The sequence below is a fragment of the Phyllostomus discolor genome, chromosome 8 (genome assembly GCF_004126475.2).
Source record: "Phyllostomus discolor isolate MPI-MPIP mPhyDis1 chromosome 8, mPhyDis1.pri.v3, whole genome shotgun sequence".
NCBI classification, from domain to species: domain Eukaryota; kingdom Metazoa; phylum Chordata; class Mammalia; order Chiroptera; family Phyllostomidae; genus Phyllostomus; species Phyllostomus discolor.
The window spans coordinates 88,829,478-88,845,881 of record NC_040910.2 but is presented as its reverse complement, the minus strand read 5'-3'; the positions used below and the strand labels follow the sequence as shown (position 1 = coordinate 88,845,881).

Genomic DNA, 16,404 nt, shown 5'->3' with positions numbered 1-16,404 from the left:
AGTGGCGTGATTTACTTGCATTGGACTGCTTCAAGAAACAGTTCCACGAACATCACAAAACAGCCACCTGTTAAGCTGTTATTTTGGCCTATCTATTTTCAATGGCAATCTTGATACCCAAGCAAGGGACACACCACCATGGCAACATAAACATCACGGTTTCGGAAAATAAAATTTGAAGAAGCAACTCATAGCCCCTGCAGGGCTGAAAATAAACTAATCCTTAAGCATTTGTTACTACGACAAAATATTCCCACTCTCCAAACTCAGACCCTCTGGGTATCTCAGGATTCCTTCCTGAGGGCCATTTGGAAAGCAGAGACTCCAACACATCTACCGGACTAGATGGTCGCCCTAAAATAAAGGGATTTAAAAAGTGAGGCAATTACCCTTTAGTGCATGGCTCAGGGAAGGCATGATTACTAGGTATTCATCAGCAGCCAGGAATGGATGACTACCATCACTCCTTACACATGTGGGATCCATATCTCATGTGATCAGTCTTTGATGGAGGCAAAGGAGTTGACAGTTGGGGAAACTGAGGCACAAGGAAATCAAGTCTCCCTAAATCAATTCTTGGATTATCACACAGCAAGGACTCAGCTAGTCCCTGTGCCTCCATGCTCGCACACCTCACCGCGTGGTACCACCCCACACCAGAAGCCCCAACTTCGGGCATAACCACTTTGGCTCGAGGTGATAAAATGCAGTGTTTTATTAAATGAAAAGATAGAGAAAATGGAAAAAAATAATGTTTGAAAGTAATTATACTTCTTTTCAGGGATGAAATTCCCTGTGGGAGGTTGGGCAATTACCTGGACTTAAAATGTGACCTTTGTCAGGTGTGGCTGATTTGCAATTCAGAAAGACCCAACAAAAGCAGAAGGCAAGCTGATCTTCCCGCTGGAGGGCTGGCCACACCCAGAGGGTGCGTCAGTGGGCAGAGTGGGGCCACAGCCACAGAGGAGTAGAGAGGAGTCTGCCACACGGTGAGCGGGTTCTGCCCCAGGGGCAGAGCTGGGCCCTGCGGTCAGCTACACAGGCCTGGGTCCAGCCAGCCCTACTTCGTGCTCCCTGTTTCCTTCATTCCTGACTTTTCTAGGTTAGGAGCGGCCTGGAAGGCCCTTGTGCAGCTCCCTCTCCAGGTCCACAGAAGAGACGCCCCGAGGCCAGGGCCGCACTGAGTGTAGCTGCTCCTCGGGTGCAAAAACTAGGTGACTGCGATGAAGCTTCTGTGAGGCCAGGCATTTGGCTGCTTTTGATTTAAGAACCAGTTCTAACCCTTTTGAAAACTTAGCCCTGGCTGGCGTAGCTCAGTGGATTGAGCGCGGGCTGGGAACCAAAGTGTCCCAGGTTCGATTCCCAGCCAGGGTACATTCCTGGGTTGCAGGCCATAACCCCCAGCAACCGCACATTAATGTTTCTCTCTCTCTCCCTCTCCCTCCCTCCCTCCCTCCCTTCCCTCTCTAAAAATAAATAAATAAAATCTTAAAAAAAAAAAAAAAAACTTAGATGGTTTCTGACAGACATAACCAATGTTTTTTTTTCAAAGAAACAACTAGAGGAGGTGTGGGCAAAAGGCTGAGCACGCACATAAATAATGGCTAATTTTCAATATACTTGACCCTTTTCAAAGTCTTTGTCTTTAAAAGGCTTACAGGGATTACTCCATTTGGACAACTAATAGCCTAATTACTATTTATTTTTAAAAACAACAACAACCAAGCAACTTTTCAGCCAGACCTTGGCAAGAAATCTCTTAAGTACACCCGTATCTGCAGCTCCATAAGTCATACTGCTGAAAAATGTAATTACACTCCGCCGTGTCCAAGATCCCATCAGACACAATCCAAAAGAGGTAAACTATTGAATCCTGCATCTAAAGGTTTTTCATTTTGGACGCGATGCCTCTTTATGAGCAGCAAAAACATAATACCAAAAAAATGAGCATCCATCGCAGCCTTCAATAGCCCAGGGTTTGGGTCTCCACCACGTACAGTACAATCTGTACCCTGCTGATTAAATGTAATTCTAGTTACCCAGCTCTTTGCACTTGAGGGGGGAGGGGATTAAATAACCATACTTCGTATCTTTAAACCTGCCTCACTGAGCAAAAGAACCATCTTTTCACAGCATTTTAAAAATAATGATAAACCACCTTTATCCACTGCCTCACTTTTAGGCAGCAGAATGGACAGAATGATAGATGCGTGAGAGGAGATATTAAGGGGCCGCATTAGTCTTTTCATCAGCAGCAGCATCCCCACAATTTCAGATCACAGCAAACTCAGCAAAATGCGCCTCCTGGGGAACTGTATCACTAGGGCACTATCCATCAGGAGCACACACACTTTGGAGGGCATGCCCTGTTTTTGGAACAACCTGTCCACACAAGCCGGTGATTACATGTCTTGTGTTCTCAAACATCTATCCAGTGTTGATTCTCTATTTTGTTTAATTGCTAATGACTGTTTTAACAAGGGTTTTGTTTTCTATGACTCTGTATTACAAGTGTCTAATATTTCAGGTGCATTAGAGGTCAAATACACCTGTAGGGTATCCCAGGCACTGGAAAATGCTTCTCAGACTGGATTGAAACTCTGAGGGCTAATACGTTTCTCAATAATCCCGCTACCTTGGAGGACAGTGCGTGGAACCAACTTCGCCCTGAGAGGCAGGACCATCGTCCTATAAAATCTAATGAAATCCAATTGTTGGCTCGACTTGAAAACTCTATCTACAGACATCACTAAGAAAACTGACAAGAATGAAGATGTTACAAATTGAATAATAAGCCATCATACTAACTTAAATTATTTTTTCTCCTGGGTTAAACATTTACAAAATCAAAAAAATAAAGCAGAATAAAATAACATTTTAACTGTACTTCTTTACTCAGAAGAAGTATCCAACTAATGTCTGATTCCACCTGGGACAGGAATAGAGCATGGTCATTAATCAAATATTCTGTCTTCTACTTTAACAGAATGCTTGTCAGTGCCAACCCTGTTTATTTAAAATGCTTCTAAAATGCCTGGCACTTTTTCCTGTCTTAGTACGTATTCTCACCAAAGATGCGCTTTTGTTGTTGTTGTTGTTGTTGTTGTTAAATGGCAGAACAGAATTAGGTTCTCCTGGATTTAAATTTTCAAGTGCTTTGGCTCTTACTGCAAAGGTAACAGCCTTTGAGTCACTAATGCCACCCAAAATATGGATATGGGTCCACCTTGCCATTTTCTGCCTTTGAGAGAAGGCAGAACTCAGGAAAAATCCTAGTTAGTTTCCATTAATTTAAGTCTTACTGAATTTGTGTGAGGAAATGGTGTATACGTTTAATAAAGTAATACAAGGACACTTAAAACAGAAAAACTGACCAGCTCCGTAAAGTAGCAGATTCACAGAGGCAGCAAGTGAAGGGCAGCTGCCCAGGGTGGGAGGGAGGTGGGCCAGGGAGCCACCTCTGAGCGAGGAGCAGAGGCTCTCTCCTGCTGAGAGGAGACCTGTTTGAGGGCAAGGGCAGGAGGTGCAGAGGGCCGCCCCCCACCCAGGGCGGAGTGAGTGAGTGTGCTGCCCAGCGCCACTGAACTGGGCACTTAACAATGGTCAGGATGGCAAACTTTATGTAATATGAATTTTACAATTTTAAAAAATTATTATTAAAAAAGGAAACTAACCAGAACACACACAACTTGCCAGTTAAGTGTGGTCCCTTCAAATAGCTCATTTTAGGTGATTACATGTTTATTTCAATAGTGCTGACAGAGAGCAAAACATCTCTGAATCTCCACTGTGGAAGGCAGGGTAGGTTTGTTTGGGTTTTCTTCGTCGTTTTAACGTTCTCGGTAATAGTGTCTTTTGAGGCTGACTTTTAATTTGGATGAAAGATCTCTTACAGCTCCATTCTCAACAAAAAATTGTACCAAGTTGGAATTTTTTATTGAAGTCAACATGAGGTGTTCATTTGCTCATGGGCTTGGTAATCGGGCTGTGCAGGGAATGCTGACACAGGGGGGCCGTCTCAGCAGGGAGGGGAAGTAAATACGGTATTCAAGTCTGAACAGTACGCTTCCATCATTTCTCATGCCCTCCAATTCGCTCACCTCCAGATGAAAAGTTTTAACTTTTCCACTAAATATGCCAAAAACATGGTGCCGTTTGCCTGTTCCCGTCGTTATTTTTAGATGCTGACTTGGAGAAATTCACAGGTGCTCATCAGCGAACATCTCTGCTGCTGATGCCTATGAAAGCCGAAGGTTTTTACTGCCATTAAAAGGAATAATTCTCAAAAGTGTAGAGGTGGTTCTCTTTTTAGAGCATGAGCTACAAAAGTTATTTTCAAAGGAGTATGATTCATTTATCAAAGTTAAGCTGAGGGATGTCACTTGCTTTGGTGCTTGGGTAAAACTGATAGTTCAATGAAGGATAAAGCTTGTGGACCACTCTCTCAGCTTAACTGGAATAGAAGAACGGCCTCCCCCAACCTATTTCCTTTGATAATCCTGAACAAATTATTTTATCTTTAATAAGTAACCCCTAGAGCTCCTTTCAGCTTTAGGATTCTAAAGAAGGGAAAACTGGGCAAAGCAAAGAGCACGGGCTATGGAGTCAGGCCACCTCGCTGTGGATCTAGGTCTACGATGCCTGGCCATGCACACACCCGCGATCCACATCTGCAAAATGGGATAATGTCTTACTCTCGGGGCCATTATGAGGACTAAGGAAACACTCAACAAGTGTAATTTCTCTTTCTCTCCTTTGCATATGAAATGTGGCTGCTACCAGTCTAAGCACATAAAATAGAAATAAAAATTTTAAACACTTTCCAAATACAGTATTTCATGGGATGCATTGCTGAGGCATATGGTGCTATTTTATTATGTACATAAAAGCAAGGTTACTGCAAGGCCACATGCAACAAGATCTTGTGACACAGGTCTAGCTCCTAAGCCAGTCAGAGAAAATAACTTTCACAATATATGTGAAGACATGAAGAGAGAGATGGCTCAGATAAGCAAAAGGAACACATCAACCCTCAGCTTTCAAGGCACTATCCAGTCCTCCACCACACTTTCAGGAGGCCTGGGGACAATGCTCACTCTCAGGCCTTTTCACTGTCTCTATAAACTAGCTCTCCAGGTTGGAAACTTTCTGGCCAGAGGATCAAGAGGCAAGTGAGTTTCCCATTTTAAATATAACTAAGGGAATCCCACTATAATGTTTAAAACAATAACAAAAAAAATATTGCATGGCTTTGGAGAAATACAAACAAGCAAATAAGACCCAGTGAAGACCCAGTGCGCTTGAAGGTTTCAGCCCCTTCCGTACACAACAGGCCCCGCCCCCTACCCAGTTTTCCTCTCTGCCATTTCAGTTACCTGTGGTCCACCAGGGTCTGAAAATACTACATGGAAGATTCCAGAAATAAACAATTTGTGTTTTAACTTGCATGCCACTCTGAGTACTACGATAAGACCTAGCGGGGTCCCGCTCCACCCCACCAGGGATGAGAATCACCCCTCTGTCCAGCACACGCCCCTACTATAGAGCGGCCACCTATTAGCCACTTAGGGGCCAACCTGTTCATCAGATTGACTGTCACAGCGCTGGAGTCCTCGTGTTTAAGTAACCCTTGTTTTACCTAATAACGGCCCCAAAGCCATTCGCATTACTTCTATTACATATATCGTTGTAATTGTTCTATGCTATTTTCAGTTATTGATGTTAACCTCTCATTGTGCCTAATTTATAAATTAAGCTTTATCATAGGTATGTATGTGTAGGAAAAACAGTGCATATAGTTTTTGGTATATCCTCAGTCTCAGGCATCCCTGGGGCAGGTGGGGTCTTGGAACGTATCCTGAGGATCAGGGGGGACCACTGTATTAGCATCCAAGTTAGTGGTGACTTCTCATTCCCCAGTTCATATATTTTCTTCTAAATACATTGATTGGTGATTTTTGATAATAGAAAAAAAAAAAAACTACTGCTCCAAAACACCGTAACATAGCAAACAGAGTCAGACCCGCATGGTGGGGGTGTGTGCAAGCGACGTGGGGCAGGGGCCAGCCTTTGGAGACGAGCTGCTTCAGTGAGGTGCCTGACCAGCATTGTTATAGATTGTCATCAAGTTACATTTGTTTGGTCAGTCTTGCTGCTCTAGGTGACTCATCCTGGGAAAGAAACAACACCCTAAAGATCATCAGACATAATTCTGGAGGACTTAAAGGATGATGAGGTTTTTCTCTTTGCTCAGGAACAACAGGAATTCTAGAAGGTCATCCTTCACCCAAACTTTAAAGGATCAAAAAGAGAAAAAGAAAAGAAGTGAAGTGTCATCAAATAAATCTGATCAAGAACTTACGTTAGCTATTTGTTTAGATATGAGTCGACTTTCACCAACGTCTAAAAAGGAGTTATAAGAGCGGCCCCTTTTGTCCAAGTGCTGGGAAATGCAAGAATGAGTCACTTTAATACTTGATGTCAAACTCTTGGTGATTTCTGGCTTTTGAGTTTCTAAATCAACAAACAGCACTGTATAATGTTGCACAGGCAGTTAGCCAGGAAGTGGTGGGTGACCCTACACTCCTTCCTCTGTCACGGGTAAAGCCAGCAGCCAAAGCACTGTGTCCTGTGCAGAGGGGTTCCCTTCTAGTGATCCGTCACCCTGGGAGACTTGCCCAGGCTGACGCGGTGTCCTTTTTGCCATCCCAGACTGAGTCTATTGAGACACAGTTTGAATAGCTAGTTAGCCTCCTTTATTAAAAGCCCATGACAGCCCCAGCCGGTGTGGCTCATTAGGTTGGGCATGGTCCCATAAAACAAAAGGTCATCGGTTCAATTCCATGTCAGGGTACACGCCTATGTCGTGGGTTTGGTGCCCCTTCCACCCCCGTCAGGGCACATATGAGAGGCAAACAGTCAATGTTTCTCTCTCACATTGATGTTTCTCTCCCTCTCTTTCTCTCTCCCTTCCCCTCTCTCTAAAGTAAAAATTGTAATAAAAAGAAAAGAAACCCGTGATGGGAGGTCTTAAGGCAGAGGACTCGGCTCTCCCATTAAACCATTTCCTGCCCCAGAATGCGTATTCCAAGATTCATTCTGCCAACACATTACTTCCCATTCAATGAGCACAGAACACAGAGAGATGGAGCCAAAGCCAGAAATGATGGCCATCATCTTCTGTCCCCTTGAGGACAGTGCTGGGGGCTCCCAAGGGTTGTGCAATGAGTCAATGAAGGACCCCCAGCTCCCTGAAGCCCTGCACATGGCCTTAGGGTGACTAGTTAAGTTGTGATTACTTTTTTTCCCTTAAGTATGAAGTTCTGACCTAAATTGTGGTCATTCTGATCCAAATCTGGCAGACTTTTTTCCCACACTGCTGCAGAAGAGAACAGCCTCATTTGGAAAGCCAGATTCAGGACAACCAGAGCCGCCTCCTTGAGGAGAGGGACGGTAACTTTTCGGTGCGGCCATAATTCAAATTTGGCACTTTCTGTCAATGGCTCGCTCTCTCTGAACACAGATCGTCAACCCTGCAGGAAAAAATCCACTGGAAAAAACCTGTAGGCACCTCAATTTGGGGGGGGGGGACAGCTTTATTGAGATGCATTTTATATACCAACTCAATGGTTTTTTAAACTTTTTAAATTTATTGATTTTGGAATGAGAGAAAGGGAGAAAGGGGGGGAGAGAGAGAGAGAAAGAGAGAGACTGGTTTGTTGTTCCACTTATTTATGCATCGATTGGTTGCTTCTTGTATGTGCCCTGACAGGGGATCAAACCCCAAACCTTGTGTATTGGGATGATGCTCTAACCAACTGAGCCACTTGCCTCAATGGTTTTGAATATATTTGCAGAGTTGTCTAACCATCACCATAATCTGTTCTATAATGGCAATGAAACTTCTCCAAGGGCCTGTGCGCCACAAGCTCTAGGATGACAAGTAAACAAATGAATAAGTACAGCTCATGATAAATGTTTTGAAGGAAAGAAAGAAGTGCAGAGGTACATAACAGGGGGAAACTATTTTAGAAGGAGCAGTAAGGAAAGATGTCTTGGAGGAGGTGACATTTCCGCTTATACACCCAGAAGTTTTCCACATACTCTACAGACGCAGGGGCCAGGGAGCCTGACAGGGCTAAGGGGCAGGGCCGTCACAGTGTGCAGTGTCCTCTGGGTGCCATGCACCCTGCAGGTGCACACCCCTGAGATTCCGTGTGTTTGCACGAACTGTTCATAAATTTCTATGTTGGAGGCTACATGGTCTGGAAACTCAAGCTTCCAAGATAATTTTTTCAAACAACTTTACATTTTCCAGATATGTTTTGTTTTTGGGTTTTAATACTTATAACACACTTGGAATTTATCTGCCATGTGGCCTACAAAAAAAATCTCCACTGGGGAATACCACCAAATTCCTGACTTCAAGCAGGAGACAGGGAGGTGGGACAGTTGGCGGCCTGCAATCTGAAATTCTCTTTTTCCTCTCCCAGGGGGCTAAATTTGCTCAAGAGACGTAAAACCTTCCTGACTTCTTGCTACAAATCAGTTGATTTCTGTATCTGTCGTCTTCTCTGAACAGAGGCACAAGTGTTTGCTGGTTTTCAAAAAAAGGTTTTCAGAGCCCCTCGACCACACAGACCTGCAGGCAACAGACAGCAGGCAGAAGCCCACACGGGCCAGTTGGCGAGAGGCACCTGTGCCCCACTCAGGCGGCGGAGGCAATGACCCTCGGCTGGTTCTTCCAGGAACCACGGCCCCTGAAAACCACATGTCCTGCCTGTCACCGTGCACACATTTTTGTTTTTAAAACAACAACTGTGTGAAGCACACACACACTACACACACTTCCTTAATTCATACTCTGGGGCTTCAGGGAGACCTGACAGGGTTGAATGTTGGAAAAATATTTTTTAAAAATTGCTTACAAAAAAATAGTATTCTCCATTCACCTGAAATGAGAGCCTTTCTGAAATGAAGGTGGCTCACTTTTCTCTGAATATCAGTAATACTCACTTAATCAGACCGGGTTTCTAAGTTGATTTTTAAGAGCTTTAGGGACTCACTCAATGCCTTTTAAATGAAAAGCAAAAGTTAATTACCACTCTCTCTTAACTAGGGTTTTGTTAATAACAGTGTGCATTTTTTTCAAGGCCCAGAATGTGTTTCATGTGAAGGGCATTCGCACCAAAATTACAAGGAAAATGCAGTGCCCTGTGCACACAAAGTCAATTTCACTGGCCAGCCAGGAGGAGGGCATCTGCTCCTTGTTGTCCGATCCATTAGCAGTGAAAGGTTTGCACTTATCCATTAACCCGCCCCTCTCCCCAGGTACCCCTCACAACCCAGGAGGGAGCTCTGCAAGACAGCTGGGCAGCTGAGGAACATTGCTCCCTGGCTGTGGAACCAGCAAGAGAAGCTGCCAGGAGGGGCCGGAAGTCAAACCCAGGACCCTGGCATTGATTCTTCCCTGCTAGGCTAACAGGGCAGGGTGGGCGGGGGGTCACAACAGTACTCATCCTTTTGTTGTTTTGGGTTTGTCTTTTTTTGTTGTTTTCCAGGTTTTTGTTTTTCTTTGTTTATGCTTCTTTTATTTTTTTTTTAAAAGATTTTATTTATTTGTTTTTAGAAAGGGAAGGGAGAGAGAGAAAAACATCAATGTGTGGTTGCTGGGGGCCATGGCCTGCAACCTAGGCATGTGCCCTGACTGGGAATCGAACCTGTGATGCCTGGTTCACAGCCCGCGTTCAATCCACTGAGCTATGCCAGCCAGGGCTCTTTTCTTTCTTTCTTTCTTATTTTTTTTTATTAATAGTGCTTATTGATTTTGGTAAGATTTTTTTTTTTTATTCTTGGAGAGAGGGTAAGTGAGGGAAAGAGAGGGATACAGACATGGATGTAAGAGAGAAACACCCATCAGTTGCCTCTCATACACAGCCCACCATGGGACTGAATGCGCAGCCCAGGCATGTGCCCTGACCAAGATCAAACCAGCGACCCTTCGCTTTGTGGGGTGATGTCCAACCCGCTGAACCACGCCAGTCAGGGCAGTAGTGCTCATTCCTATAAAAACATTTTCAAAATTATGATTATAAGGATTCTTGGGGAAAGTCTATAAGATTAACTCAAGGAACCTTTATACTCAGGGGTATCACTTGGTACAAAAGACGAACTGTCAGTGCCAATATCAAACTTAAAATCTCTTAAAAAAGATGCAGCCCACAAAAATCATTTAAAAAGAGAATAAGGAGCACTGCTGGGCATTATGGCGGCTCCAGAGATGGCACCACCCTGGTTCCAAATCTGTTCTCAGAAATGTGTGTAAGACGTGTGTGGGGACCCGGGGAGCCAGGATAAAGTGCACTGGCTCTCTGCCAGGGCAAAGAACAAAACAATATTCCATAGTAAAGGAAGTTGTGTGGGTTTTTGTTTTGTTTTGTTTTTGTCCTGGGTGGTATGGTTCAGTGGACTGAGCACTGGCCTATGAACCAAAAAGTTGCTGGTTTGATTCCCAGTCAGGGCACACACCTGGGCTGCAGGCTGGCTTCTCCCTCTCTGCCCCCATCTCTTTAAAAATAAATAAAATATTCCTAAAGTCCAAAAATAGATTCCCAAAAGTGCATGCATTAATGTTAATGCAGCCAGAAGTGTTGAACACCAAAGCAAGCAGTGTGCACGAAAGGGTTCTTGCCTTAGATTACATTAGGATGTGCTTAGCTCTAGGAAAATGCTTATCCTGCTGCTAAGTACCAGTCAGGGTGATCTTCAGACCATGCCTCGGAGTCACGAAGATGACCTTTGGGCCCTGACTGGTGTGGCTCAGTAGGTTGGGTGTCATCCTGCAAACTGAAAGGTAGCCACTTCGATTCTCAGTCAAGGCACATGCCTGGGTTGCCAGCTAGGTCCCCAGTTGGGGGCATGTGAGAGTCAGCCCAATGATGTTTCTCTCCCTCTCTTTTCCCTTCCCTTCCCCTCTCTCTAAAAATAAATAAAAACAAAATCTTTTAAAAAATGACTTTTTGAGCCCTGGCTGGCATAGCTCAGTGGATCGAGCGCGGGCTGGGAATCAAAGTGTCCCAGGTTCGATTCCCAGCCAGGGTACATGCCTGGGTTGCAGGCCATAACGCCCAGCAACCGCACATTGAACTTTCTCTCTCTCTCTCTCTCTCTCTCTCTCTCTCTCTCTCTCTCTCTCTCTCCCTCTCCCTCCCTTCCCTCTCTAAAAATAAATAAAATCTTTAAAACAAAAATGACTTTTTGGATTGGGATGCTGGGGCCAGTGACCGCATCCAAGGAGTTTCCTGGGGAGGGAGGGGTCTTGAACTCCACCATAATCTCCTTGAAGCCACACATCCAAAAGCCACCCCAAATAAGTACACAGTATAAGGAAAACCAGTAGGCTTGTTAAACAGAAGCAGCTTCAAACAGAGCACCCCTGGCCACCCTTCTGGTCAGCTGACTACCCTAAATATCCCCTAAGTATACAAGGTCAAAGTCTCCAACCCACCTTCAACTAAAGACTGCCTAGTATGCCTGTTTTGTGTATCATGCTCAGGGATAATATTCCCTTCAAACAAGGAAGCCCAGAGGCAGGGAAAGTGGTAAAACAGCTTTGTACCAGGTATCAGAAGACCTAGGTTCTGGCCTACACCCTGCCCTTAGCTAGAAGATGGGCAACTAACTGAACCTTGTACAACTCTATTCTTCTCTGCAAAGTGAAATAGCTCAACTGTAGATCACCTCTAAGAGCCCTTCTGAGTCTAAAACTCCAGAATCAACATCACCAAATATTTCAAATGAAAACAATGACAACTCTCTATCTCTGTATGACCAACTCTCAGCCCCCAGGACCCATTACTGAGCAGAACTTTCCAATGGTTTTTATTTGTAAGAACATAAATGAGGAGACTGTTCTAATGAAATTTTTAACCCATGGGATTTGACTTATCATTCTTTTTTTTCTGAAATTAATGTCTAAAACAGAACAAAACACCAACACTCTGTCTAGATTATAGTTCAGCTTTCTTTTCTTTATCTCACAGAGCTGTTCTTCCTTCCTAGGACTAGGAGACATTTTATGAGTGAAAATAAGGCTAGAGGAATAGCAGAAACAGTACTCTCTATAATAATTAAAGAGCAGTTGATTTTACCTTTAGTTAGTAGTGCTGACTTTATCTGTTTTCAAGAAGTATGTTTGGCTTTTGCTGGAGTAAATACTAACGACAGGCAAAGAACAGAGTAAGAAAAAACAAATAGTGGTGTGTACCATGGCCCTGGTTCTGGCTTGGCTATTAACTAGTTGTGTGGCCGGGTGCACACTACTTAATCATTCTGCACCTCAGTTTAGTTGCCTGCAAAATGCAGATAACAACACACCAGGCCCCTTACACTCCCTCCACGAGGAGTTAAATGGGAAAAGGCCAGGGATAAAGAACCTGCACGTGGTGTCTGTTCTCTCAATGACTCTCCAAGACAAGGCATTTGCCTCATTTTTACAAATATGGACACTGCTACTGATTAACTATGGCAGTTAAACAGAAATAAGTTCCAGAAGTTCCATAGATCTATGAATGCAGCCTAAAGCAAATCAAGAGTTGAAACTAGTTAAGAGTTCCAAAAGACTACCCAAATCGGTGGAAATTGTCTTCTGTGAAGACACTGTTACGTTGCTTCCCAATTTTCAATGCTCAGGTCAGTAGGGCACAGTGCAAAGGGGGATTGAGGTGATTGTGGGGTTTACTACCAGTCAGACTCTAGGGGCCTAACCTCTGGCGAGCCGGGTGGGCCTAGCCAAATCCATCACCTGATGGGTTTCACCTGAATCCTTCCAGCTGGGAAGCTCTAGCAACCTAAACTGCACCCCTGCTTCTCCGACAAAGTAGAAAACTACTTCAGAGTATGACCTTACAGAAACTGAATCATGCTTTAGTCCAAATGAATTATACATTAATTAGGTTATAATTATACATTATGTTACAGGTGGAGTCTGATTTAATTTGCCAATTAACAAAGGAAGGGCCTCCACCTAACCACTCAATGTTACTACCTCACCAGGAAGTGGTGGGTACTTAAGTAATGGGAAAAAGAAAAGTAGGGAACGGAGTTTTGCCTGCATTTTCAAGACAGCCAGAGAAGAGAACCAACCAGAATAAAGAGATTTTGCAGGTAGTACAGAAGATTCTAGAACTGGTTATTTCCTTGACTATCACCTGCACTTTGGGGTATTTCATGCAGTACTAACATGGCCCCTAGATTCCAAATTCCTGTCAATAAATAAAGTCATTAGGAGGAGACAGGGTAGAAACAAATGCACCAGCAAGCTGAAGTACTCCAGCTCAGCCGCCCGAGTGGGACAATCTCAACCTTTTCTAGAAATACTCCAGTTAACCAGTCTCATTCCTTTGCCCCCCTCACTCTCCAGAGGGCTGTGTGGTGCTGCACCACTCTATTTACACAGTCGCGATGCTCCCCCACCAAAATTCTGCCTACCCACAAGGCCTCCACCCTTCACGATCTTGTTCCAGTGCTATCTCCTCAGATGCCAACAAACTGCAACTTTCGGTTGGTCATTCGGGTGGGGCCTGGCTGACAGTTTTCTGGCAGCCGGAGTCCCTGGGATGCATTTTGTAAACTCAGAGCTACTCCGATCTTGCCTGTCAGTGTAGGTAGGTGGGTCTTGCCTCAACACTGGCTCCAGCGACTAATGAAGACAGCCCATTGGGTGCACAGACGTGTTCTTGGTTAATTATCTTTTTTCTCTCCCAAAGCACCCGCCGCACAAAGTAATGTAGCTCAATAACACCTAAGACATTACGGGCACGGTATTTAAATGTAAATACAGTTGGGGTTCCCGATTTCGTTTGTGTTACCATACCAAACCACACTAGTGAGTTTCGAATCGCCTTGATTGGCTTCCCGCTCCCTCGCGGTCCCTCGACAGACGCTAAGCAATGGTGAAATCACCAAGGAGGTCGGGGAGAGAGGGGTATTAAAGGAAGCCGAGGCCTGAATAATCCTCATTGAGTCATCATTTCCTGAGTGATGCAGCTTGCTGCTTGGAGGGAACGGACCTGAGCAGCGCGCGTGGAGAACGACCCCCGCCACCCGCCCGCGCTGCCGCTGCGGCCGGACCCCAGGGCCTGACCCGCACCCGCGTGCTGGAGCGCCCTCCAGTGGCCGCGCCGCAGCCCCCGCAGCGCGCCGCTCGCCTGCAGACCACGCTCCCCGCGGCAGAGGAAACAAGAGACGCAGAAAGTTTCCGAGTCAGGCGGTTTGCTAAAAGGTCGAAGCCGGGTCCGGGAGCCTGGGTGCGAGGGCGTGGCGGGAGCAGCACCCAGGCTGGTGGCCAACGCAAGAGGTCCGGGCCCAGGCGGACCCTCCCATGGCTCCAAGTTATCCCCCTGCAGGGCTCGGGCCCTCTAGATCCCGAGGGCAAATGGCATCTCCCCGTACGAGGACCTTACAGAGAAGGGCGGGAGGGGAGCCTGGGCCCTTGCCAGAACGGGACGACGACCCCCACCCCCCAGCTACCAGCGGGTGCCTAGGGTTGTTTGGTTTGCTTTATTCATTTGCTTAATTAGAGGAATACACCGACTCTGACCCCCAGTAATGAGAATTCTACGTGCCCCCAAAGGGCCCACCTGGAGTTCACCGCCCCACCCAACGCCGCCCTCCCCCGCTGGGGTGACAAGTGGAAACAACAATTCCCTTCCTCCCTCCCCTCCTGCCAGGTTTCCCGGCGGCCCGTAGTGGACTCGCCGACGGGGAGGCGGCAGCGGGGTACGCGGCGCCCCTGGGCGGGGGGCCGGGAGCGGGCGAGGCCGGGCCCGGGGCGGCGCTTACCTCCTCCACGGTGAGCGGCATGCAGATCCGGTACTCCTTCAGCAACATGGTCCTGCCGGCCGCGGACCCTCGGGGCGAAAAGCGGGGGACGCCCCCCAGAACAACAAAGCTGCCGCCCAGGCGCAGGGCAGGGAGCCCGGAGCCCCACTCTCGGAGCCGGCGGGAGAATAAGCTCTGACGGTTGCGCTCAGCTTCTGGCTTCCTCCTCCCGGGCCGAGACCATGTCAAGGCTTGGGTCCGGGTGTTCGCGGCTCCCCCGCCTCCTTGCTCGCCGAGGTCGGTCCTCCTGGAACGCGGTGTTGCAAAGTCAGGGAGGGAGGGAGCCCCGCTGGAAACCTCTCTGATCCGCAGCCGCGGGCGGTAGGAGCGGCCGTCAGATCAGGACATGCCCGGTGGCGGGCGAGGGAGGAAAAGAGAGATTTCCAAAAATTAAAACGAATGCACAAAAGTCACCCGCTCGATCTGCCTCTGAAACCGAACACGAACCTGACGACCCCCCTTCTCCGGCCGGTCCGCCCAGAGCTAATTCACCAGGAACACATTGCAGCCGGAGATGCTGACTTTCCAGACAAAGGCTTAGAGGGCTCCTCTCCCCGGGCGGTAAACAAGATTTCCTGCTCTTTTTAGGGCCGGTCCCTAAGACGCTCCGGAGCTCGAGGGGGTAGAAAAGGGAAGCCGCCACCGCCACCGGCTCTGCTGGGCTGAGGCCCGGGTTCCTCCAGCCTCCACTCGCACTGCGAGGGGCGTGCGAGAGCTAGCTGGCGCCTTCCGCGCGCGTCCCCTCCCCCGAATCCCTCGGCTCCCCAAGCGCCGTGCGTGCCCGCGAGTTTGCAGCCACCTCGCGGGGGCCGGAGAGTCCGCGCCGAGCTGCAGTGTGCCTCGGGCCGGGGAGGTGGGTGCGGGAGGAGCCAGCGCCGGCAGGGCTGACATCAGCAGCGGCCGCGGCGGGGAGCCCCATCCGGCCAATAGGGAAATGGCAAAGAATGTGGAGGATTTAAACAAAACAGCATGTCTCTCCCGGGCTGCTGCCAAACAGCCTGACCGTATCTGGGGAGGATTGGAGACCCGGGCTTCCCTAGACTCCAGCGCACTTTGAATCGGTTCTCCAACGTGCCCCGAGTGCCACAGGGCTCCGTCCAGCCACTCTGGGAAACTTCTGGTTCCAAGGAACAGAAGTGCTCCTTGACCTTTGGCAAAGGTCTTTACAAATACCCATCACAAGCGTTTTCACTTTGGTTCACTAGCCAAGTGCAGCGCTGGAGAGGCCGTGGGATTTGAAAACAAACCTTTGCCTACTTTCCTAACTGGCTTCAGAACAGGAGTCCTGGGAAATGGTCAGTGCAGCAGTGGGCAGAAAGGGAGGCGTGAACACACACCAAGCAGAGAAAAGAGGGTAAGGGGCGCGGCCTCTCACCGCTCCAGGCCCTGCCCTGCAGTCTGACTGCAGGCTTCGCAGAGCAGCGAAGACAGGTTTTCGCGTCAGCTCTCCTAAGTTCAAAAAGTCACAATGAAATGTCAGTGGAAATGCCTGGAGTGCTGGTATTTCTCCCTTATTAAACAGAT

General features: G+C 47.2%; 1 protein-coding gene across 3 annotated transcripts in view; it reads right to left on the bottom strand.

The window, feature by feature from the left end:
• Positions 1 to 16,197, bottom strand: part of PITPNC1 (phosphatidylinositol transfer protein cytoplasmic 1) — a 225,825-nt gene extending 209,628 nt beyond the window's left edge. The window contains exons 1-2 of one of the 3 annotated variants that reach the window (XM_036033468.1): positions 15,373 to 16,195; positions 14,842 to 15,181 (exon numbers count right to left, since the gene is read on the bottom strand). In XM_036033468.1, the coding sequence (XP_035889361.1) occupies positions 14,842 to 14,889 (48 nt within the window). In that variant the 5' untranslated portion in view covers positions 14,890 to 15,181; positions 15,373 to 16,195. Of the gene's footprint in view, positions 1 to 14,841 lie in introns of all 3 variants that reach the window. The other 2 variants (XM_028522101.2, XM_028522100.2) reach the window with 2 other exon arrangements.
• Positions 16,198 to 16,404: the final 207 nt, after the last annotated feature.